This window comes from Excalfactoria chinensis, chromosome 4 (assembly GCF_039878825.1).
Source record: "Excalfactoria chinensis isolate bCotChi1 chromosome 4, bCotChi1.hap2, whole genome shotgun sequence".
NCBI lineage: Eukaryota > Metazoa > Chordata > Aves > Galliformes > Phasianidae > Excalfactoria > Excalfactoria chinensis.
This window is the reverse complement of record NC_092828.1, coordinates 59,304,802-59,327,440: the sequence shown is the minus strand read 5'-3', so window position 1 is coordinate 59,327,440 and position 22,639 is coordinate 59,304,802. Positions and strand designations below refer to the sequence as shown.

Genomic DNA, 22,639 nt, shown 5'->3' with positions numbered 1-22,639 from the left:
AAATAATACAGGTACGTGCTTTTCACAGCCCATAAATTACACTATAGCATGGACACGTAAAACAGCACTGCTAATAGGCATCTACCACAGAAGTCACACCAGAACCTGGGGTTTGTATTCATCCTGTTCTGTCAGTTTCTGCAAGAAACTACACTTGCAGTAGAAAGGCAAAGATAGGCATACAATAGTATTAACCAGCTAATACAGGGCTGTATTTAAAGCAGAACCATTAAAAAAGCCCCTCATTTCCATTTTACTTTTGTGTGAATAGCTCAGTTTTCTGAAAGATCCCCATTTGTCCATCTGCATGGCACTGCTTCACAGTGCCCAGGATAGACAGCCTGGCTTTCAGCATCAACTGTCCCATGAGAAGAACAGAAGTGGAGGCACACAGCATGAGTTCTATGATGTTCTGGGATGCTGTCATCACTGTAGAGCTTTTCCAAAGAGAAAAGGGCTGTGACTCTCACTTTGCCCTGGACACGTGACAAGTATCCACTGCTTCGTATCCTTAAAGGGCAATTTTGAAGGGGGAGCTGTATGGTGAAGAATGTTAAAATCACACATGCCTCCTAGAACAGTAAATGCTTTCCATTATGTTGTAATAAAGGATAGATGAGGCTCAGCAAGGAGCTGCTAACTTCCCAGCCAGCTTCAGCTTTTTATTCCAGTACTTGCTATAAAATGTACTTTTGCAGAAGGCATGTTATAGAAAGCTCACATGAAATACTGCGCTTGCTTTTGTTTTATTCAGCCAGTGACAGGCCTGCAGCAGTGAGGTGCTTCTGCCCTCTATAAAAATCAGTGCAGTAAATAGTTTTCATAGGAAAAAGCAGGACGTGTTTTTATTTTCTCAGCATAGCAGCACGACTCCTAAAATAAAAAGTTCTTTGGAGCTCATCTTGTGGCCTCCTGCCTTATATGAACACCACGGCTACAAGTCTCTGCAGCTCCCTCCTTGCTGTCAAATAAGAACTGCATTAGCCCTTGCAGTGACAGTTTCCCCTCGCCCCCAGGCCAGCTGAGGGAAGAAGTGACCCACTTACTCAATTTGCTGAAAGGCAGAAGCTGCCACAAGCTTATTAGAACGCTCTCTCTCAGATAACAATTAGATCAGAGGTAGATGCTGTCACTTGAATCCGTCCCACTTAATAAGCTTAATGTCTCTCAAGGCAGGCATTGAATTCAGCTTGTTCAGGTTGTGATGGTCTCCACACAGAACTGAGACCCCTGCTGGATACATCACGGTAAGAGCCAATGCTTCAGGCACTGCTCCCCTTTCTCATCTCCTGCCTCAGCACCCTTGGCTCACTGCTCCTCCATCACCTCAGATACGATTTGCCAAGTCCAAAAGTCCATTAAATCAGTTAGCAGAGGACCGAAAGAGCCAAGGCTTCCCAACACACCACTTTCCCCAGATCACTTATGCCAAGGCACAGAACCCTGCACTTGAATGCTAAGCTTGAGATGCCAGCAAGTTCTACCAAAGAATAAAAACCTTTTCACCAGGCTTGCACGGCAAGATAGACTTCATCAGTTCAAGAAAGAACAACAAAAATAATTCTCAGGGATGAGATTCCTTTTTCAACTTTCAACACAGAAATGTTCCGAGCTGCCACACATTATAGTTTTCCCAGCAGATCACACAGCATTCCCCTCTCCCCCCTACAATTTACAATATCACAAGAGGGTATTTGAAAACTAATCATGACATAAGACGTGGTATCAGTGGTACCATAGCAACTTATGTCTTATTGCCTTCCGTGTGAAGTGTGCTCACCGCACACTGCATTTTCATTCCACTGGTGGCATCCACAAAAGTTACTGCTTGCCCAGGATGGGCTCAGCCTGGACTGTTCTTCATGAGCCACCAGTTACTGATGACAGAACAGCACCGCTACACAGCACCAGACTCTTAACGGAACTGCAAGTCTAACAACATGTCTAGATGCTAACTCCAGTGTTTTAGTTAGCAGCTCTTTGTCTTTCAGATGTCACAAACCTGACCAAAGCTCCTTCATCCAGAGTTCATGTCTTTCACCATCATCAGTAAAAACATTTCTTGCCCACGCAGTAATTACTTCCGTCAGAATGGAAAAGGTTAAAGAGCAAGCTTGCACAGCCTGACTTCAGTGACAGTCAGCAATCTTGTTCTTCTTAGCTGCAGAAACACACTGTGATAACCCTTAGAAAAGAAAGCCTCTTGTAAGTATGGCTTGTGAACAAGATGTCACACTTCTGATGAAGAATAACCGGTGTCAGACCAACACAGAGGAAACACACAGGCACGCAACACTGAAGAGTTGCACCTAAGCAGACCTGCTGAAGTCTCCACCTGCCTGTGACAAAAAGGCCACCTGTATTTACATCTAGCAGCTAAACATTTAACAAAGTGGGGCATACAGAGCCATATGTGGGAAAGATTAATGCGAAGGGACTTCCCTCTGATGTTGCTAAGTACTGTTTCAGTTACAATGCATCTTCATACAGATAAGATTCTCACAGCACCCAATCTACCTTTACTACATGTCCTGGGGCAGCTGGAACATGGCTGTCACTCACTGCATGGCCAGGGGAGAGAGCCAAAGGACCGTCACCAGCTGGAACATGGGCAGAAACTGGAGAGCGTGGCTGAGGGCTGTTTGTCTATCAAGCAGCAGCGATCTGTACCTTCATTCCTTCCATTCTTGCCATTATATGACGAAATCCTGGATCTAACTTAAGAAGAGGTTGTCAGTTAGAGATCCTTATCTATTTCCAGGAAGGTACTCTGCCCTCAGTTGACTTCCAGTGTATCTAAATTAGGTGTGGGAAAGGTCTTAACTACAAATACACCGAGATACATTTCATGCTGTGAGATAGAGCATCTCTCCTTCACACATGATCAAGTAACAGCCATTTAAAGAATCATTTCTTACAGAAAAGACTTAGAAAAGTGGATTTAAAAATGCTACTGCTTTTCTCTTTGTTGTCTCCAATCAGTTCTACCCACACGGCACAAATCGCTGCCTGCCACTTTTCACCCTGCTCCACTTCCTTTATTCAGTAGAGTTGCCTCACAAACTTCCAAAAGCATATTCCCATTGACTAGCTTCCCCCACTTGGCCTTCTGGTCTACCTCTGCCTCGGCAGCACGAATCCTCTTCCTTCTCACACATTTCCCCCTTTGAAAGAGCCATTCTCCCTCATTTCAAGGCTTGGAAACATGGTTCACCTGTAAGGATCTTTGTTTCTTTGGACTGACTGCTGGTGGAAGGGATTGCTGCCTTCTACACCCGGATTGCTTCCCTGCTTCAGCTTTGTTCATCCCTTTGTTGTTAAATTCTGCTTCCCTGCTTAGAGTATGTAACAAGTCTCTTCTTCAGAAGAAATACGAAGCCTCCCACACGCTGGCCTGGCTGTATGGAACTATTCCCACATTTCTCACTGTTGGAAAGTAAGAACGGGCTTACTGCTAGGACTCTGCAGGTAGCTGGTTTTTCAGCTTCAGAAGCTAATGTGAAAAAATGAACTTTAGTGCAGCTGTTTACTACTGGCCTCCTTTAGAATTACTGAACACCTCGGTTCCAGATTTCTGTTTAAACTGCACCTCTGGGCATGAAGTACATAAATGGCCATATAGGCTTTGATTACTTTGAGATTTACCAAGTCCCTGCTGTCAGGACTTTCCAGAACATCTTGCTAGGAACTGAAGGTTCCTCTTGGGCATCTGGGTACCCACAAGCAGATGTGCTGCTTCTGTAGTGACAGCTGTAGTGCCACTTGTGGATCCCCCTGAAAACAGGGTGAGCTACTACACACCTCTCTTAGGCCACACTCTTGTACACAGGCTGTAACTGTGGCGTAACTCTTGTACTGCATTCACACTCGAGTTTCACCCTGCACCCACAGCTTAAGGGCAACTATAAATACAAACCCTATTTAGATACTTACTTCACTGGGGGGGGGGGGGGGGGGGAAGGGGTAGGAAAAAAGGTTACCAAAGGTTACCAAAATTACTGACTTGTGTAGAAGCCAAAATATGAACAGTTGAAGATGTCAATGATAACAACATCAAAGGTGCAAGAGCGCAACACTCTTCTCCTTTGTCAGTTTCTACTCACCAGTATTTTCTACTTGCCTCTATGAGACAGTCAGAGAGATCAGTACACTCAAGTAGTGAAGTCTGCTCACTTCCCCCTTTATTCTCTGCAGTGCAGCCTTAGAAAATGAAGGAATTGCTGGAGCAACAGTGAGTCGTCCACAGAGCTTCAGAAGATACTGGTTCTCAGAGTCATTTAAGCAAATCCTGTTTTCTTTGCTTTGCAGCAAACAAGAGTGCACAGAAAGTTATTGGCTGGAGGGCAGCACCTTCCTAGCTACTCAAGTTACTCCACTTCAGTACTCATCCGATTAGCCACAATGGAAGAACACCGAGTATGCTGACCGTGCTAAAAAAGCATAGAGAACAAGACCTCTGTCGGAAGTCAACTACTGCAGGCTTCTCAAATACTTGGATGAAACGTATTTCAGTGCACTGTGCGGGAGAGCTGTCAGCCATGCGGAGTAACGGAGTGCTGGGGAGCTCCGAGTTTCCACACAACCCCAGCTATGTGAGGCTGAATGCCCAGCCTATTTCAAATAAGCAGAAAAGGGACCGAACGGCTGAAAGGAAAAAGTTAAAAACAGAAAGCAGACAAAACAAATTTCATTTCTATATTTCAGTAAAACCTACTTGAATACACTTTGAAACAAGAGTACAACAAAATAGAATATACTTCAAATGTTGAATATACAAACTATTATAGTTCATTCTGAACACTGGTACTTCCCTCTTAACTTCAACTAAAAAAAAAAAACCAACCAAAATGTACAGGTTTAGAACTACCTGACAGAAGCTCATGCTGGGTGTGACCTTTCAAGTGAGAGTAGAGCTGAAACTGAAATGTATGCACAGATGTCAAGGCTAAGTGAGAGACACAGGCATGTTACAGCAAAAGGCCGGAGGCCCGCTGCTATTTTGTCCACAATTAAGAAATTCAGACAGACTTTACCTACCATACAAAATATGTTACATGTAATTCTATAACAATACTGTGCTAGGTACAAGATTTTTAAAAAAATTTGTTTTTAATAAAAAAGCTTTAAACAAACGAGCCGTTAGCTTATTTCGAGAAAGATAACTGAAAATCAGTCTAAGGCTTTCATTTTAAATCTGCTTAAGCTATGATACAAAAATCCCTCTAGGTCTCCGTCTTCTTTTAGAAGCTCTTCAATCTCCTTTATTTCACATTCTACAATACCTAGTAGCAAAGGTTTTCACTTAGCACCAGTTGAGTACTGCGGGCACACAGTAGTGATTGCTGGTATGCATATAAAATTCCATCAGCTTTGCCGTTTCTAGAAATGAGACTTTCCTCTCCCCCGAAAGCCAAAAACCAAGGCAAACCTCTCACACAAATCAGTTTTAGTGTTCCAGGTCTTAGTGTGCTGTGACAGCGTAGTGAACTGTTTGGTCCCTTTTCAGTCTCTCTATCGTTCCTTCTCCATAGGTTCAGCTGTCTCCTGACTGGAAGAGGCCGTTTCTGTCAGCATAGCAATGTGGTTCCATTCCCACTGAAACACGGGAAAATATTTCATTTTCTCCCCACTAAGTCTCCAATGTAACGCATGTTTTTTAACACTTCCGAGCTCGCCTTTTTGATGTGGTGATCGCCTCCATTTCCCTCCCCAATTATGTCAGTTTAAGCAAAACAGTAAGTCTCTAAGTCCATGCTGGAAGCAACCTGTACTTCACTTCTCACACGTTATGATTCCTTCTGTTTTCATTGTTACAGGAAGCGCGATAGCTGAGGGCGTACTAACTACTACTACGTGGGTTACAGTCTTGCTCCCATCTGCCATCTTCTCTTCCTGTAAGAGCTGCAGCGTTTTCACTTCACGTTCCTGTGTCACAGCCGCTGTGTCTGATTTAACTTCTGGGCTTTTTATTACTGCACTAATAACCCTGGGGGCAGTCTGGCCGGACGCCTGCTGCGCAGGCACCGATAGTCTCATCACTGGTGTCCCATGAGCTATAGACACCGGGGTTAGTGCTCTAACAGCCAACGGGGTTCCAACGATGTTGATGCTCCCCGACCCAGTCAGGCCTGGTTTTGTTTGTACCTGACACTGCGTCAGCTGCGTGGCGGGGATCGTAATGATTTTGGCAGGCTGCATCGTGATTTTGTCTCCATTCTCGGTAGCGGTTGGCATCACAGTAGGGATTGTCTGGATTACTACCTTTGGAGTTGTTGCCGTCGTTGGACTTGTGTTGGTAATTAACGGCGACCCTGCATTTACTGACTGTACTGCCACAGTAGAAATTTTCTGTCCCAGAGAGGTCATTACAACAGGCACTTGCATTGCCACACGTACAGTCCTGCAAAATACAAACGTTGTGTATTTAAACCGATAGAGCCAAAAACAGGTCTACGTAAATCCCAAATTTGCAGGTTTCTAATTGGTTCTTTAAAAACAACAATGACAAAAACCTCCCGTCCATCTCAAAACAGGCATTTGTAGATTGAGCAGCATCCATCTCTACGTAACTCTAAAATATGCTTGAGGGCAAGCACGCTGACGGGCGGCTCTGTCTCATAAACCACACTTCCACAGTATTCTATCACATTACACGGCTGCTTATAAATCAGAGAAGACTTCCAACATGCAAAGTAACAAAGACAGCATCCCAACCAAAAAACTGCTTGTCACTCATCGGTGAACAACAAACCTAAGCCACATCAATACAAACCTGGGAGCTGACGACGCTGGGACAGTAGTAGTGGTTGTTGAGGGGCGAGATGATGATGTATCGTGTGCTGGTGAGGCAATATTTACCACTCTGGTGACTGCTTTTTCTGTTCTGGTACAGCTTAACTGAGACAAGCTTTTCCCTCCACGTGCAGAGGTTGCTGCTTTCAAGAGGTTTTCTGCAGATAAAGACACTCTCTCCAATGACTTTTCATCTGTAGGCATTGACAAATCTTCACTGCAGGGTTCGCTTTTGTCATCATCGATGACGACTATATTTTTTGGCATCTCCTTAAACTGATAAACAAGCCTCTGTCCTTCAACTTTGGCAAGGATTCCTCTTTGATAGTAGTATCTGCAAGAGAAGTACAATGAAGTAGTAACTGATAGAGATTTTAAAGTAAAGCTCGTTCTGTGCTAGCAAGAAAATCTAACATAACCACAGCCAAAAATAAAACGTAAGAAAGTTTGGCAAGAAGCTGGCAGACCATGCCGCCAGAGCATCTCCAATATCTAGCTTTAAAAAAATCTGACCTTCTAAACACAAATCTCTGAAGGCAAATTGCAAATTAACTGGTAACACGAAAAGCAACAGGAACTGCAAAACTGTTGCTTTTTTATCAGCCAAGTCAGCAGAAGGGCAGAAGCTCTTAACACCTCAGAACTTGTACTATTTCTAGAGTTCAATTTAGACTTGAGGATTTTAAGAGTCGGTTATAAAACTGCAGTAGGAATTCATCAGCTTAAGATTTTACCTCAGAGCTCTTCCCATAGTCTCATAGTTCATGTCAGGTTTGTTTTTGTGTTTTCCCCATAGTTTGGAGACAGCTTTCGAGTCCACAAGCTTAAAGATTCCCTTCTCTCGCTGAGTCCACTTAATATAACGAGGACAAGTATTTTTGTCCTGGAGAAGGTCCAGAAGAAACTCCCATAAGTACGTTGTATTTCCTACAATCAGAAAGCATTTGATTAGAAATCCACTTTCAAGGACAGCAGAAAATTCTCCATATATAGCTAACTTCAAATGACCTAAATTACAGGCAAAGGCTACGCAGAGGATGGTATGTAATGTAACCTGCAAGCATTCATTCATTCTGTTTAGCAAAGCCTTCATAAATGTTTACATTCTGAAAGGAGCTAATCCTGGTGATCTGCTGTAAAGCACAGGAGCCTCTTCAATTCCACACCCATTCGCAGTTCTTGAAAAGTAAAAAGAAGTATAGGAGGGTGTTCCAAGTCACCACAACCTACTGCTGCTCTGCTCGGACAGGAAGAGAGCTCAGAATTTTCTTCTGTATTTCTTAAGCAGAGAAAAGAAATGCCAGTGTGTTTTAAGATGCTGAACTACAAGAGAGAAATAAATAATGTTTAAAGGCATACAACCTTCAATAACCAGCCATCTCAAATGGCAATAAGGCCACAACCTCCTGTCCAGGATCATCCTGCTTACTTCGGTGGGACATCAGCACCAAAGGGGCTCTCACACCTGCTGCTGACAGTCCCATGTTCTGATCCAAGTGTATCTTCCAGAATGGCCAAGGCCCTGCTGGGTGCAAAGCCAGTCCAACTACTCCCTGCAAGAGTTTACATGGCAGAAATGCCTCATATCTTCCTGTAACTGGGGAGGTACAGAATGAAGAAGCCTACAGAAGAAGAATTTGATACACCTCTCAGGCATTTCAGAGGTGTACAATTTCTGTACAGTTTTCACTAGAGGTGCTCCAAGACAACATTTACAACAATGACTATCAGGATGGCATAAAACATAACATGGGAGCTGGCTGGACTCTGACTACACCTAGGAAAAGAGAAAGAAAAGCAGAAGAAAAAATATCCCTCTCTTTTACCAGTACTGCTGGAGAAGATTGCTAAAGCAATTCAAGAACGGAAAATGAAGACAGATTGACATGTCTAACAACCTCAGAATGGTGATCTCAGCTCACACCATCATGCTTCTAAACCACCAGCAAGTGCCATGGGCAAATTAAATACCCCAGAATTTTTTGTGTGCAAAGAGACCATTAGCTCTTGAAGCTGCACGGCCCAGCACAGCCCTTGTTATGCCATGCTACAAACAACAAAAAGTATTTTAGGCAGCTTAAAAGGCCACTCTTGCAGATTCCAAGAAGTTGACTATCTTAGAAGAGTCTCATTATGGTTTTCATCTTCTGGATGACCACCTCAGAGACAGACTACGCACATTTTAGTAAGTGCCACAATAAACACCAAGTACTGGATCAAGTAAAATCAAAACTCAGCTTCTGCTGCATTACAGAGAAATCTGTATGAGAAAAAGAGTCAAGAAGGGTACTCCAGAATCCCGGAATCTCAGTATGGCATTTGTTAGATGCAAAGTGTTTTAAGTCCTCATAATTGCACATAATGTACGTTCCCATTTCCAACAGACATCTACAAGAGAAAAAATATTAACTTGCAGTGTATCCCTTGAAATTGATCCTGGTTTTTTGTTTTCCTCATAGCTCGTTAGAAATAGAATTCCTGGGTTCACCAACAAATCCTATAGAGGTCTGCAAGAGCTTCTTTGCAGAAACAAAAGCGACCTTCAAGAGAAATCGTTCCTGAAAGCGCCTTGTTTTTTTCTGCCGGAACCGAGCTGCTGACTCAACACTTTTTCCTTTTTTCTTCAAACTCTTAATGACCTGAATAATGTTTTACCATGAGGGCTGTGGAAGTTACACTCCTCAAAGGCCGTCCACTATACCAATAAGTTCCAGCAATACTACAGGCATGCTGCTTTGCCAACTATGGTTGCTATGCATTTAGCACAAAAGCTAACTTTAGAAGTGTTTAACAGAACTTTGGACTATTTTTAAATCCTCTCTCCCTAGAAAACTATCCTTTCCCAATACTATGAATCCAAGCCTATGGACTTCTGAGGAAGAAAAAGACTTGACTAAAATGTATTATCTGAGCAGATTTACATTCATGCTGCTTTTATCCAAAATCCAGTACAAGAGACATAAACACACATTACATCTTTAAAGGGAGACAGGAGCATTCTTCAGTAGTATGTAGTACTCATCTCCATGCCTAGAAGGTCCCAGGATCACCAATATACCTTGAGAACACACCAAGTCCAACACAATTATTACCTACCTTACATCCAGTACAGAGCAATTTGGCACAGTCAAATACTTATTTTGTGACTAGCTGGCCATTACAACTGTCTGTTACTTAATCACAGAATCATGGGATAACCAAGGTTAAAGAAGACCTCCAAGACCATCCACCTATCACCAATATTTCCCACTAATCCCTGTCCCTCAGTACTACCTCTAAATAATTCTTGAACACCTCCAAGGTCAGTGACTCCAACACTTTCCTGGGCAGCCTGTTCCAGCACCTAACCACTCTTTCAGAGTTTTTCCTACCTTCCAACCTGAATTTCTTCTGGTGCAATTTGAGGCCATTTTCCCTCATCCTATTTTAGTGACATGGGAAAAGAGGCCAACCCCCACCTCGCCACAACCTCCTTTCAGGCAGCTGTAGAGAGCTATAAGGTCTCCCCTGAGCCTCCTCTTCTCCAGACTGAACAATCCCAGCCACTCCCTTTGAGACTTGTGCTCCAGACCCCTTGTCAGTGTCACTGCCCTTCTATGGACATGCTCCAGGGCTTCAGTGTCTTTCCTGCAGTGAGGGGCCCAAACCTGAACACAGTACTTGAGGTGCAGCCTCACCAGGGATGAGTACAAGTGTACAGTTACCTCCCAGCTCCTGCTGGCAACACTCTCTCTGATACAAGCCAGGATGCTGCTGGCCTTCTTGGTCACCTGGGCACACTGCTGGCTCATGTCCAGCCTATTGTCAAACAACTCCTCCAGGTCCGTTTCTTCTATACATTGTTCAAGTCACTCTGTCCCAAGCCTGTAGGATTGCCTGGGGTTGTTGTGGCCAAAGTGAAGGACCTGGCACTTGGTCTTGTTGAACTTCAACCCTCTGGCCTCAGCCCAGCACTCCAGTCTGTCCAGGTCCTTCTGTAGGACCTTCCTAACCCCAGCCAGATCGGCACTTCCTGTCAACTTGGTGTCATCTGCAAACTTACTGAGGGTGTACTCAACGCCCTTATCCAGGTCATCAATAAAGATACTGAACAGCATCAGGCCCTAGGGAACACCACTCAAGGTGTCAGCCATAGTCTCAAAATAAAAGGACTAATGGCCAGAAAGTATGTGAATGATACAAGGCATTGCGTGTATCAACAAACTGTCACATTCATACCAGCGCCTGTACAGAAAGAGTCAAGGCCAGTTCTGCTCCCCCCAGCTGAAGGAAAAAATCTGCTGCAGTTTTATGCTATCTGCCTACACTTTAGAAAGAGCACTTAAGCAAAGCAAAAATGAAGTAAGGGAAGAAAAGCCAGATATAAACTGTCAATCTTCTATGCGAGGACAAATACTAGTACTTTCATCCCAATTAAAAACAAAAGCGTCTTCAGTTCCCTCGATTTAACAAACTCAAGCTCATTATCTACAGTTGCTTTACTTTGTACTGCATCCAGAATGCACAAAGGAAGAAGCACCTACATGGAAAGCAAGCGACCCCTTCCCAGCTGTGTACAACCAGCTGTTCTCCTCCTCCGTGACTCTGCTGACAGCCCTCAGCTCTAGCAATAATTCCTGTTTTTCCAGAAACACGCTACATGTAAAACAGCCCGCATTAAGCAAAGCATTTTTTGAAAGAAATAGCAAAAATAAATTAAGCCAGTAACAAAATTTTTGTTTAAGGACTTGAAGTGAACCTTCATGAAGAAAGAAAATGTCTTTTATGCCAGCTGTGGACTGAGATACCTTGTAAGAACAACAAACATAAGCATATCATAAGCACCCATAGAAACCGGGGAAAAAGAAGTAACATCCCACGCTTCATAAAGCAGTTAAGGAGAGAAATCACTGGTAGAGACATAAACACAGCCTCCTTTCTCCAAACCATTTCTGCAGCAATTTGGGCAGATCACAAATGCTCTCCAGATATCAGAAAGCTCTAACAGCAACATCAGAATTACAAAGAAGGCTAAAAAATATCTTACAAAAATCAAACAAGAAGTACTTACAAGAATAGCAAATATAAAGATCTGCTACAGCGAAAACCAAAGGCACCAGCAGTGACTGATGCACAGAAACTTAATTATTTTCTGCACCAGTTTCCATGAGCAGGCATCCATTCTTCCTTAGCCTGTTCACAAACACGACTCAGGAGCTGTCCCCAGATAAGGAATGACGTAAATAGCAGAGATCCTGCTTCCAAACAGATCCTGAAATAACAGCTCTTGTGCTGATAACTGCATGGTCTTTCAGCCGGTACACTGCTACTGACAGTCACTAAAACGCTATTTCTCCGAGCTGTAGGACAACCTCCTTACAACTCTTTGTGAAGTTAGCTGGGAACAAGATCCACATTCTGCACCCACAGGCAGGGCTAAGAGCTGATACAATGTACTGCAATTCAACAGTAACCTGTGAGCAGGTGCTGTGAGTCTACCTGACGTCTGGGGGAAAAGCTGGGACTCACAAACTAAGACTCTTCATCACGAGGAACAATGAGAATAATGACTCTTCTGCACAAAAGTTCCTGCTCAAGCAGCAGAGAAACATACCATCGTTTGTTTTTGCCCTTAAGCCAATTTGCATCTATTAGTCAGGCAACACATTCCCACTGAAGTTTGGAAATCAATTAAGGAAACACACTTCCAGCCCTCACCATTACAAATGCCCATAAGCTGCTTCTACTTGCGAGCAAGTCCTACAGTGGCAGGATTAACAAATGATGCGCTGAGCAACAAGTTAGCACACACCACAAAAGACAGTGTGAGGCAATAAATGCAAAGCAAATGAAAATGTACAAGTCTATTAACGGCAGAGCACATTAAAGGGCACTTAGGGGAGTTAGGCACATCCTTGTACTACATCTTGCATCAACAAATGCAAAGACATCAAATAAAGCTGAGACCAAATGAAGTCGGTGCAAGTTCACCCACCAAAGTTTTCAAGCTCTTAGCTTTACCTATGATATACACAATACATACAAACGACATGATCTTAGATTTAACAGTGTGAAATTATACCTTTGCCTTCTCTAGGTTTCTTCCTTATACCTAGGTCTGAAGATCCATCTGAAATAGTTGATTGTTGGCTCTTGGGTTTACGGCCAGCTGCACACAAAGCATGCAGGAAAAAAAGTAGTACAAAAAGTATTAATCGTATGCAGAACAGCAGCATTTTATAGTTTGATTTTGCTGAAAGAAGCAGTTTGTGCCTTTTTTTTTTTAATGCTATTTCTTTACTTCAAGTACGAATAAATTGACATACTCAGATTACAACTACAGCGCATCCAATTTTACACATCATTTGTCCTCTTATTTTATAGACAGATTTAATCTCATTTCAGATGGTTAACTGGCAGGTGAAGTACGCACACCACATATATGAAGTAAATTCATTGTGTTTGCATTTTCTTAGTCACATGCCTCTTTTACTCTGGAACCAACCACTCTTCTGCCTGCTTTGTTTTTAATATTCTAGCACACATGCCCATCAAAGCATCAGTTTTCGGTCAAAACTCTACAGCTGCAATCATAAACTCCCACTTCCACTCCATACCTGCCCACTAAAAGCTACAGGCAGCATGCAGCCCCTGGGATGCAGGTCCCAGGGTGGTGCCGGGGCTGTCCTGCCCCCACAGCCCCCGCTGTGCTCCCATGTCAGGGAAATCCTCACCCTTTTATACACCAGTGACCTTTCCATCGAGGTAAATGGGCCCAAGCAGGGAAGAGGATCATAACCTAGAGCAGCAGACTGTAAACAACCCTCGCTTCTGCCATCACTTTGATGAAAGCAGCAGTAAGCACCTCTCTTTCCTCAGGAACAACAGCACTATCTTCTGCTGATGAATAATACTCCCCAATAAATGCTGAATTCAACAAGCATTAATTATGATGATAGAAGTTATCATTCTGTTGCTGTATCTGAATGACCTTATGTGCTTTGAACTTTCTGAGAGTAGCCCTGTATCATAATCTGCCTGGTGATGACTATTATAAAGGAATGGTTTAATGACTAAAATAAAGGAATGGTTTAAATCCAATATACAACTATAAAAAAGCACTGTCATTATTTTCCTGCCTATGTCATTTAAGGGTAGTTACAGCCATTTGTTATAAGCATGTGACTCCATCAGCTCTCAGACTCGTAGACCTCAGCTGTATACTGCTTTATCCTGACACTGCAGTTTTTCTCCCCTAAACTAGAAGCAACTCTGCATACATACGTCTGGAAGCTCTAATAAAGCGCGCCTATGGTTAAGTGAATTACACACATGCCTGTAAGCAAACTGCTAGACCAGACACATACCAACCATTCAGAGCCATCTCATTCGGTAGCTGAACTCTTAGACCTAGTCCACTGTTCCTATTAGTGCCTCCTTCAAGACACACCAATCAGACAAACAAGGTACCTCTCTCACCGGAAACACATTGTACTGATTCTGTAAATCAATTTATGCTCTTGTAAGCTAGTAACTTTCCTACTGTTCCATTTGAAGACTGCTCCAAGTCCTTTCTGAATCTTTCTTTACCCTTCCACCACTCTGCAGGCTTCACTTAACAAGGCAAAGAACAAAGAAAGAAATCCTTTTCCTTAACAGTTGGTGAAACATACTCTCACTACTTTTAGCTGCTGTCACAGGCCTGTTCTCTAAGAACTCACCTTTCAGACTCGAACCCACCGATTACAAGAGCAGAGAAATCAGCTAATCTAACCTAGCTGCATCCATATCAACTGCATCATCTGTGGCCGTCTGTATAAGAAATAAAGGCTGAGGTGGCCGCAATGAGGAGCCATACGTACCTTTTTTCTTCTTCATTCGTTCGTGAATATCAGGGGATGTTCGAACAGGAGATGAATCCATTCGTTCAGATTCATCTGCTGGCATCTCTACCACAGTTTCTGCGATCACATCAGGCCTCATGGCTGCATGGATGAATTCTGGGGTTGACACACAAGGAGGGACCAGAACTTCCACTACGAGAGAAATAGAAGGAAAAAAGTATGTTGTGGGGTTTCTACTTGACTATTCTAACCTCTCTTACATGAAATTGTTTTAAACAAAGCACATGCAAAAATGCAGCATGATTCAATTCCAACAAACTGCCACGTAGAAAATCAGTCCACTCCCCAAAACATGCATACCTGCAATCACTGTTAGGCATAACACAACTCTATCAAAGCAATACTGCTTTAATTTAAGCTCAACTTTAAATTCAATTTTAACTGAAGAAAATTAAAAGCTCAATCTTTGATCCTTAGTTAATGACGGACCAAGAGACTGGACTGGCTTACATCCCAAATTCCATTTCCTACTTTATAGCTTTTGGGTTCCAGTCTGACCACGATTTCATCCAATATATATTAAGTAACTTCAGAAAGAAGATAAAGGAGTCATCAACACTGACTTACAGGTTTTTAAACTGGTAACAATAAATAACAATCTGTATTCAGATATTCTTTCCAAAACAGAAGAGCAAATGAAAATCATTTTCCCTTAAAGTAACTATCGTAGCAAAGCAAAATGTCAGGTTCATAGCATCACTGAACAACTTCAGTAGCACGAGATGCCTGAGACCACCTGGCCCAACCTCTGCTCAAGTGCGGAGGCCCTGAGCAGGGTGACCATACTGTTCAAGTTAGTTATTGAGGATCTCCAAGGATGAGACTCCACAATCTCTCTGGGCGACCTATGTCAGTGCTCCATCACCTGGACAATCAAGAAGCATTTCCTGACATTTAGATGGAAAAGTCCGCTTTAAATGTGTAGCTATTCAAGTACGTGCACCCAACATCTCTCAGGTAAATGATACCACCTGGAAGCACGCATCTTACAGGTTGGTTGTTTTACTGGTTAGTGGAAAGAAAAACTGCTCACAGAGCAGAAATTGTATCTGACATACCAGGACTCCTGGCATTTCTCAGGCAGGTAGGAGACTCCATATGAAGCAAGGCCTCCGCAGCTTCAATTGTCTTATCTGTGCAGTGTACATTGCTTCCGTGAACTGATGCTTCCACTGCAGAAGGATAAAAGTGTCATGAGACCAGATTAGTCATGCAAGTCATAGAATCATGGCATGGTTTGGGCTGGAAGAGACCCTTAAAGACCACCTAGTTCCAAGCCCCCTGCTGTAGGCAGGGACACCTCCCACTAGACTAGGTTGCCTGTAACCCCATCTAGCCTTGCCTTGAACACCTCTAGGCTCAAGTCCACGCGTATCGCTGTACAACAGTGCTATTCAATCTTAAACACAAAGATCAAGAAGTTGTCCGCTGTCTTCACCCCTTTACACCTTACTGCCAATAGAAATGTTTAGGGAAGACGTGAGACAAGCAGCCAGCAAGAACCAACACTGTCACTTCTGAGACTTCTGGCTGGCAGCCAAGCTCCCAGTTTCTATTAGGAGTTCAAAAGCTTACAGAAACAGACTTGGGGGGGTTCGCTTCTGCTTCCTATTTAAGCCAAATAAAGCAGACTGTAATGAAGATGGTTATAAAATGACACAGGAGAGAGAAGCAAACCCAACTTCAATCATGATCCCATTAAAATATAAACATCACTCCTCTTCAGATTCTCAGTCTATTTAGATAAAGCGTACATAGAAATACAAGATTAATTTGCAAAACAGCAATATCTTGTTTCCTAATGCTGAAAACATCAGCAAGTTGGGCTTAACAGGCCTAGTTGGTAATGCAAAAACAACAGAACCACAAAGCATTCAAACACAAGGAGGTGCTTTCTCTTAAGCAACAGCTGAGGGATTAGGATAAAAAAACCTCTTTTTTTCAAGTTCTGAAAGCTCATGAACACTAAGTAGTTAAATAAAGCTAATGTAAAGTAACTCCAAGAGAACACACTTAAACTTGGATACAAGGCAGACCATTCAGACCCAGAGCAACACCAAAAAAATAGGGAACCCCAGGCATTCTGGATGCCAGCTTGTGTGCAGCTGAGGTGCTGCTGTGTCGGCAGGCTATGCAGGGCTCCAGGCGGCACAGCCACCTGTCCCATGTCACCGCAGCACAAGGTGCCGGCTCCTGCAGCTCAGCTCACCATTTAAGGCAATGTGTCTCTCTGGGTGCCCAGTGCTGCAGCCAGGCAGCCAGGCTATCTTTAGCAGCAGCGAGGTCACCTGTCTGCAGCCCCTGCCATCCGAGGGGCATTCGGTGAGCATTATCCATGAGAGCTCCGAGGCACCTATCTTGTTACTGAGAACGTCTGAGCAAAAGGTGATGGCTGCGTGGTGGAAAGCAGGAAAATACCATTGCTGCTACTTCTGCCTCAGGAAACCCTACAGAAACAGATTAGTACAGGAACACGTGGGGAGAAGCTAGCAAATCAGAGTTTAAACATAAGGACTAGAAGCAAGCAAGAACAGGTGTTAGCAACACCTGGAAAACACAAAACTTCTAGCAATGCAACACCGCACTGAGCCAACCTAGATGCATCTAAGCCTTTTGCCACAGCCCTGCCCAGATGCTATTTAGGGGGCTCTATCTCCTGCAGCAGTAGGAGCCTGATAAGGATGGCATTCCAGCACAGTGCAACAACAAAAGCTTACCCTGCGGGCATAAAGAACAGTGCCAAAGGACAGGAGAACGGTGCCAAAGGACAGGCTGTTACCTGCTGCATCCCACATCCCAACAGCCCTTCCCAGAGGCAGCTCGAGACCATCCCCAGCCCTGGGGCACTTGCACTCACAAGAACAGCCCTGCAGGCAACATTCTACAGTGAGCATTTCCCCTTCCCAAGGGAAGTCTCAACCACAAAGAAGGAGATGATTGGCACATCTGGGACAAGGACAACAAGGTCACTCAGGTGCCTCTCTGTACCTTTCCAACACCACACCAGCACCATGCCAACCTGAGCAGGGGCAAGGGCAGGGAGAGAGGAGAGCCAGCGTGAGCCCTTGGGAGCTACAAGGCATGTGTCAGATGCAGTGGGTAACCCTACTGCGCTGACACACTGGGAAAAGCATCAGTCCACATCTCAGTGCCAATTTTAAATAAAAGCTCTTTTGGTCACGCTCTAAAATGTCCTGCTAACAGATGACAGCAAGGGCAAGCACCGAGGGTGGGACGTGCAGAAGGCAGAGCCATCAGCCCAGCTCCCCCTGTACCACAACACTGGGAGTGCTCCACATAAGAGGTGTGGGGGAGAACGAGCAGCAGTGCTCACCTGAACGCCAACTGCAGCCCAAAGACACTACCATGGGAAATCATGGAGGTTCCTCACCATGCAGCATCCCTGCAACTCCCAGAGCTCACGCTAACATGGGGACACTGCAGCAGCCTGTCTGCTCATCCATGGCTGTGGGATACCAAGAAAACACCACATTTGAAGACAGAAAATATCTGCTTATAAAATCATGTGTGTTCCTACCAGAAAAGAAAACAGCTCTTCTTTTTCAAATGGAGAAAGAGAACAAGACAGCCGATGACCATCTCCAAAGCTGACCCAACACCTTCCAGCCCCACTCTCTCTTCCCAGACAAATGCTACGTGCATCCAGGGCTCCCAGCTGCTGCTGCAAAAAGCCCAACTTGGTTGGTAAGTAAGCCCAGCAGGGCTGCAGCTGAGCTTCACAGCAAGAAGTAGCAGCAACACGCACCTTTGGGCACAGTGCAGCCAGAACAGGAGTGAGCATGAACAAAGGGCACAAGAAGAGCTAGACCGCAGTTTCTAAAACAGAGCTTGGTGAGGCCGTAGTGCAGCAACCTCCCTTTACCTGCACAAGGTCAGCACGGAGCTGCAGCCCCAAGCTTACAATGGCTTATCCGTTAATGCTGCCGGGCACCGGCACAGAGCTGCAATGAGGGGCTCCCAATTCCAAGCACGGATGGTGGGCAGGAGCGGCCCCACGTGCATTAAAGCACCTCGCAGGAGTTCGCCGGGTTCACCTCTCGGCATTTAAAGGAGCACAATGAACAGCAATGCTGTCAGACCAGTACTGAGAGCAACGTTATCTGCCAGCCTCACACCGATCCTTCTCTGCCTGTCTGGAGATGCTCTCGCAACCGAGCCAGCCCTAAACAGGAACAACCTGGGCTCAGCTTTACGTCTCCCGTTACCGACCGCATCGCCGTACGGCAGCACAGCGGCCGGCGGGCACGGGAAGCCGCCGTAGGGCAGGAGACGAACGCGGCGCCCGGCGGGGACGACCACGTGCGCCCGGCGCGGCGACGCCGCCACTTCCGTGTTTACACTCCGCGCCCCTCCGCGTCCGCGCCGCCGCGCGCCCCGCCAACCCGCGGGGAGCCGCCGCCGCGCCGCCAGCCACGCGCCCATTGGCGGCCGCCGCGCCCCGCCCCGCCGCCCTCCATTGGGCGCGCTCCGGCCGCCGCCCCCCCCCCACAGCCCCCCCGTGCCGAAAGCGGGGGGCGCGGGGCCGCTTCCGCCTCGCGGCTCGGGGGGGATGGGGACCGCGGCCGCCCCGAACCGCGCCGCACACGTGGGCCGCGCGCGCCTCCGCCCGCGCCGAGTTTAAAAGGGCACCCGAGAGGGGAAGGGGAGCGCGGGGCCGCGCGTCGCCTTCGGGCCCGTCCGCGCGGCGTGGCGGGAGGCGGGCGGACGGCGGCCCGCGAGCTTCCTGGTTGCCACCGCAGCCCCCCGCCCGCCCGGCACCGCTCCGCGGAGCCCCGGAGCCGGGAAAGGCGCCGCCGCCGCCCGCGCAGCCCGCTTCCCGCCCGCCCGCGGCGCGCCGCGCTCCCCCACCCGGTCCCGGCGCGGCTTACCGGCGCGGATGAGGAGGTCGAGCTGGTTGGTGGGCCCCTCGTGCAGGGAGGTCGCCATGTTGACGCTCCCGCCGCGGCTTCGCGCTGCCCGCCGGGCGCGCGGGGCGGGGGCCTGCGGGTCGTTGCCGCGGGGCGGGCGGCGGGCGGGAGGCAGGGCCGGGGCCGGGCGGGCGGCGCGGGCACCGCGGCGGCGCTTCCTGCGGGGCGGCGCGGCGCACGCGATCCTTCCGCCGCCGGCCCCAGACAGGAAGTGCCGCGCCGGCACTCGCCGCCGCCGCAGCGCGGGGCCGCCCGCGGGCGGGGGGGGGGGGGGGGGGGGAAATAGGAAAGCGCCGGGGCCCCGCCGGCCGCCCGCCTCCCGCCGGCAGCGGGGCAGCGCCGCTCGCGGCGCGGGGCCGGCCGGACGCGGCCGGTGCCGGGCGGGCGCCCCGCGCCGGGTGCCGCGACACCGCCCCGACCGCGCGGAGCGCCCGCGTGCAGGGCCCGCACGGGAACTCCCGCGGCCGTGCGTTTCCGACCCTCCCTCGATGACGCAGGGGGCGAGCGGCCGCTTTGTGCGCGGAGTTCAGACCGGCCGCGGTTGCGAGCGGCCGCCTTGCGTCCCGTTTTAGCATCCCTGCGACCTACGCGAGAGGCACGAATCGGCGCTCGGAATAAAGCCCCGCAACTGCTACGTTCAGCACCTCACACTCTCTCCTAAGGGCCCCGTACTCCTTCCGCCGCTCTCACGGCGTTTTAGGAGTGCGATTTCATGACCGTATCCGCTACGCACACAGCGGTTCGGCACTCGGTGCAGCCTCCGCACGGAGGAGCAGCGGCAGCGCAGCGCACGCTCCTCCCGGCAGCGCGTTCCCGCTAGGGGACCCCGCTCCGTTCTCCGGCAGCGGCGCCGCCCGCGGGGCCAGGCCCAAGGACACGGAAAGACACTGCGCGGGCACGCAGCCCTGCCCAGCCGGCACTCCTGGAGGAGGAAAGACGCTTTTTCCCTGCAGTTCCTTGTGTCTAAACCGCGTGGTTTGCGGTATGTTATGCTGAGCGCTAATTGATTTGTCACGCTAATCTCATCTTACTATTTCAGAGGGGAGAAAAAAAAAAAAGCACAGTATATCGGGGAAAAAAAAAGCATGCGTGTGCTTTTTAATCTCTTAAAGCTTACAGCAGGCTAACAACAGGGCTGCAAAAGCACTCTATAAAATGCTGGGAGGCCCAAAGAGTAAAGGAATAGCTACACTGTGCAACAGGACCATGTGAAATGGCAGCTGAACTTACGTTCCTCCATTGCTGATAGATAGATGAATAAATCAAATGCAGGTTCCTGTAAAGCTGTTAGGATACACCATGTTTTACTGCAATGAGTTCACACAAGCTCAGCCGGCAAGGCAGCCAGGCCTCCTCCAGGTAGACCCACACCTTATCGTGTGCTACAAGCAATGACTGCCAGAAATAAGAAGAGAAACCCAACAGTGTTCCATCATTCAGGAAAGCCCACACTGAAAATAAGGCTAATGATACATTCACAGGTGAGTTGGAGAGCATTAGTAGCAGAAGCACACCTCCAACCCCATGCACTTTAGAGTCTCTGACAGAGAAGGACAGCAACCATGAAATTGCCAGCACTTCCTATTGCATTGCAACCCTCTGTTGTAAAGAAATAGATTTCAGAAACACGAAAAGAGGGTGCAGCAGTCTCCTTCATCAGCCTATTACCATAATCATTAGCAACCATTGTGGATTCCATTAGAGAGGACTGCAGAAATAAAGGCAAGCTAAATGCAACCTGCCCCTCCAAGAAGCTGGGAGATGCTAAGAAGGGTGGCTGGGCTGTGCTAAGGTCATCTCTCTGACTACACCACATCAGGTTGGGTAGATCTAGGCACCTCATGCTCACTATTCATGTGGAAGTTAGTGATTCCACATAACAGATAGGAAACTACAGGCAAATAGAAAGGAGTCACTCGAAATAACAGACGTCTCAATACCAACATGAGTTCTTGTGAATACAGAATAAGACAGACAGGTATGTCTCAAAGGATATTGTTATATGCAAGTCCTTGCATAATTATAATGACATTATTCCTTATGAGTCTGTCACCATATTTTCGAACAATAAATACCACTATCTTACACCAAAATCATCTTGGCATGAGCGCATGTCATACTGCATTCTGATTTCAAGACACAAACTACAAAGTTGCTCAGCTTCCATCAGTAAAATGCATTGGCTGGCTCTTTGATCAACAGTCTACAATTCCTCACTCCCAACTGGAACTAGACTTAGAAGCTTAAAAGAGCATGCAAGTCTGAATGTCCCATTCTAGCAAGCCATTCAATCAGCCTCACATTTACCATAGAAAATAATAATAATGACTGAAAAGCATACATTAAATTAGGCTTTATAACAAAAAAAAGCTTAGCATTGCAATGCTTTTCCTTTAAGTACTGAAAGCAGCAAGGGAGAAACCTGAAATCTAGAAAGAACTGAATACCACAACCGGGCCGTTACTGCTACAGAAAAACAGCAACCACAGAGCACCTGCACCAGCTCTTTCCATGAGTATCTCAGAAAAGGAAACATCAGCAAAAATGACCCAAATTTTAAGTTGCAGCTGAATTTTGCATCTGAATTAGAAGCGTCACTGAAAACAGATAGATGTGTCTGTGGCAGGAATGCTCCAAGAGCTACACAAAGTAGCACATGCAACTGGAGAGGCATCATTTTGTTTCACCCTTGCTGATATTTCAGCTAGCAAAAATGCAATGGATTTCATGGCAGGGTGAGAACTCACACCAGTGTAGTAGCAACGTGATGCAAAAAGAGAAATTAACCCACATTCTAAGCCCATGGATGCCTTAGAGACATTTAATCCGTGAGGCAGAGCAAGTATTTCACACTTAATTCAAAGCTTCGTGGTTGTTTGAATTTCTTTTATCTGGCTAATGGGCATCATCTCAGCTTTTTGATGAAGACAACACCAACTTAAGATGAGAGTTTAATGTGGTTCATAGAACATTCAGACTCTGGTTTCTAATCAGCACAGCCACCGCAAACTGCTGTCCACTTAGAATAATTCCAAT

The 22,639-nt window shown here is 46.5% G+C and overlaps 1 protein-coding gene across 5 annotated transcripts in view; it reads right to left on the bottom strand.

Annotated features, from left to right (window-relative positions):
- Window positions 1-4,671: 4,671 nt before the first annotated feature.
- The window catches only part of ELF2 (E74 like ETS transcription factor 2), a 29,444-nt gene continuing 11,476 nt past the window's right edge, over window positions 4,672-22,639 (bottom strand). For 2 of the 5 annotated variants that reach the window (XM_072334772.1, XM_072334774.1), the window contains 6 exons: window positions 15,734-15,847; window positions 14,634-14,807; window positions 12,854-12,940; window positions 7,527-7,719; window positions 6,773-7,126; window positions 4,675-6,400 (listed from right to left, as the gene is read on the bottom strand). In XM_072334772.1, the coding sequence (XP_072190873.1) occupies window positions 5,773-6,400; window positions 6,773-7,126; window positions 7,527-7,719; window positions 12,854-12,940; window positions 14,634-14,807; window positions 15,734-15,847 (1,550 nt within the window). In that variant the 3' untranslated portion in view covers window positions 4,675-5,772. Of the gene's footprint in view, window positions 6,401-6,772; window positions 7,127-7,526; window positions 7,720-12,853; window positions 12,941-14,633; window positions 14,808-15,733; window positions 15,848-18,441; window positions 18,466-19,564; window positions 19,684-22,639 lie in introns of those variants that run through there. The other 3 variants (XM_072334773.1, XM_072334776.1, XM_072334775.1) reach the window with 3 other exon arrangements.